General features: G+C 42.8%; 1 protein-coding gene across 1 annotated transcript; it reads left to right on the top strand.

Annotated features, from left to right (window-relative positions):
• Positions 1-1,755: 1,755 nt before the first annotated feature.
• Positions 1,756-2,692, top strand: LOC116315609 (39S ribosomal protein L49, mitochondrial-like). Its single transcript, XM_031733946.2, has one exon. The coding sequence runs from the start codon at positions 1,800-1,802 to the stop codon at positions 2,328-2,330; it is 531 nt and encodes a 176-aa protein (XP_031589806.1). The 5' UTR covers positions 1,756-1,799; the 3' UTR covers positions 2,331-2,692.
• The last annotated feature ends 201 nt before the right edge of the window (positions 2,693-2,893 follow it).

The raw sequence follows: 2,893 nt of genomic DNA, 5'->3' as shown, positions 1-2,893 counted from the left end.
ATTGAATTGTATAAGCCTCCACGTATCTCAGAAATACTGAGAGAAAGTTTCAACCAGCAGAGACATTTACTTAAGTCTGGTTGTCTAGCACAAGGGTGTGAGACGTCACACCTGGGTGCAGCCCATGTCTGAGTCCCAAAGCTATCATTCACCTCTCCATACAGCTGATGACTATGGAACAGACACTGATGAGGGGTCACAAGTTAATTCTCAGGGGTCCTAAGAACAGAAGATTCTTATTTTTCCTCTCAACATTAGGTATGCGCCTCCTCTCTCTTCCTGTTATCAAGGAGTTTAATAGAATAATGATGAAGTGACACTGAACTAAACAGCTGTTTTTTTGTGAAGTCGGGAATATGATCCAATAGTTCATAATAAAACCACCCATTGCTTATAGAAATGCTTTCTCTATGCAGGAGCTTCAAATCAAGAAGCTTATTGTGAAGCCACAATGCTACAGTACTATACCACACTTCTAAATGGATTATTTTTTCTGGAGCCTTCTTCAGAATATATCACACAACATATTATAATACTGTACAGATTACCTTTGTTATAGTATAGCCTGCACATGATTGACAGATGGGATCAGAGCAATAAGAGAACACATAGTTACGTTCAGCTATTTTAAAGAGGGTTCAAAATAACCATTGCTAGCTTTACCATATAAATATATCACAAATAACAAAAGCCAAAGATATTAAGGCTACCCACTACCCCAGTTTTTGTTAAATATATCAGCAGGGTAATATAGCTGTAAACAGTATACAAAAAGAGGACACAGTTGTACAAACCCACAACATGAATCAGTGTGACAGTCTGCCTGCAAAATGCCAGCAATGATAAGAAGTCCTTTACTGAGGTGCTCTGTTGGGTCTGTTCAGATGCATGTTCAGGAGGGATTTTTCAACATCTTATTCCCATTATGATTGATTCGGAAAAATTTAAAGTTTCCATCCCATCCCATCCATCCATCCATCCATCCATCCATTCGCTTCCGCTTATCCTTTCCAGGGTCGCGGGGGTTGCTGGAGCCTATCCCAGCTGTCATAGGGCGAGAGGCGGGGTACACCCTGGACAGGTCGCCAGTCTGTCGCAGGGCTAAAGTTTTTTATATAACCTAAAAACTGTCTGTTCCTATGATTAGAACCCAAAACAGTTTCAGCATTTTGTTTTTAAAATCTCTCATCTATCTTTTTTACCATAATAAAATTTCCCTGCTCCATATATATTTATTTTAGTAGATTTTTATTTATTACAGTGTATTTATAATCTTATACTGGGTCTAAGAGCAACCTCTCAGTTGAACCTTTGTTTCGAACGGACTGTTTTAGCTCCCCTCTCCTTTCGTTTAAGCCAGTTTCTTTGGAAAGGCTCCCCTTGAATACAGAAGGTTTCCCACTGGATGAGATAGCTGCTTTTTCTGACATCAAACCAAGCTGAGTAGAGGGAACTGTCTGAAATAGAGTGGCAGTCTGAAGGCTGAATTTTTGAATCATACAACTGTACATGAGCTACAAGCCATATATACATGAGATATAAAACAAGGATAAGCTGAGGTCACCGTCCAGATTAATATAATAAGGCTTTTGAACTACTGTTAATAATTATCTCATAATAAATAAATGAATAAATAAACAATGTTTTCATATTTGACACATTGGGTTAATGTGAACGTGTCTCTCTTCCTTTAAATAAATAAAAATAAAAGGAAAGGTCCTTTTAATTTTTCTATGAAAGTCCTCGTACCGGAAGCTGCACACTACTTCCGGGTCGCGCTCGTCACACCGCTCCACATCATGGCGGCCTTCTTTGGTTCTACCGTCCTCCGCAGAGCGTGGCTGGGACCTTCCACCTTGTGCTGCAGGACACCGGGGGATCCTGTCTCTGCTGCCGGGCTCCGGTTTGTGAGTAATGCTGCTCCAGAAGATAATCGGTCGCCGATAATAGAGTCCACGGAGGAATACAAGTACGTTGAGCGGCTCATCCCCCCATCACGGATTCCCACTCCGCCTAAACACACCGGTCCTACCCCATCGGGCTGGATCCCTCCTGCGGATTCACCGCCGCCTCTGCCCTACACGATCCGCCGCTCCCGCATGCACAACATCCCGATTTATACCGACGTGACCAATAGCAACCGGAAATTAACGCTGATACGGAAAGTGGAGGGCGACATTTGGGCTCTAGAGAAGGACGTGAGGCAGTACCTACAGGAGGTGACGGGGAAAGAGCTACCTACACAGGTCAACGAGGTCACCATGACCCTGAAGGTCAAAGGTCACTTCGATAAGGAGTTGAAGGACTGGCTGGTCCGCAAAGGTTTTTGACTGGAAGAGCTTCCGTTGCTGGCATCGACCTGCTGAAGGGACAGGGAGCCGTGGAGGAGGCGGCCTGTCAAATGGAGCACACTTCAAAGCCTGGTTCAGTCCTTATGGAAGCATGACTGCTGACCTGTGCCAAGTTAATGAACTCTTTGACAGCAGTGAGATGTGATGTGACCACTGAGTGTGAAATGATGCAGGCCAGTTTAAGTAATTGTGATTAAACATAGAAGCATAGCAACTGTCTGTTTAATGTCATCCATGCTTTCTCCAAAAAATGATGTAAAAAATCTCGACTCGCCAATTGTAGATTCTTCAGACTGAGACTGAGTGTGCAACAACATTAAAATGACCTGCTTTAACAGTGACACTTTTCTGTGGACGTCAATGTGTAGAAGTGTTACTGGTGGGCGGTTTGTTTGTTTGTTATTTTCAGTGTGGCCGACAACATGACGTCAGATGTCTGTGATATGATTGTGTCAAACGCTTTCAGCCTTAAAGGGTCCAAAAACATTTATTCACTAATGAAATTCACAAATCTTTACATCGACACTGAGTGCAGCACTTTC

The sequence above is a fragment of the Oreochromis aureus genome, linkage group 20 (genome assembly GCF_013358895.1).
Source record: "Oreochromis aureus strain Israel breed Guangdong linkage group 20, ZZ_aureus, whole genome shotgun sequence".
Lineage (NCBI taxonomy): Eukaryota > Metazoa > Chordata > Actinopteri > Cichliformes > Cichlidae > Oreochromis > Oreochromis aureus.
Note: the sequence above shows the minus strand (reverse complement) of the source record. Positions and strands in the feature narration are given on the sequence as shown.

Bases quoted from the DNA above. Each gene is read 5' to 3' on its own strand.
- LOC116315609 (XM_031733946.2), top strand. From the start codon at position 1,800: ATGGCGGCCTTCTTTGGTTCTACCGTCCTCCGCAGAGCGTGGCTGGGA.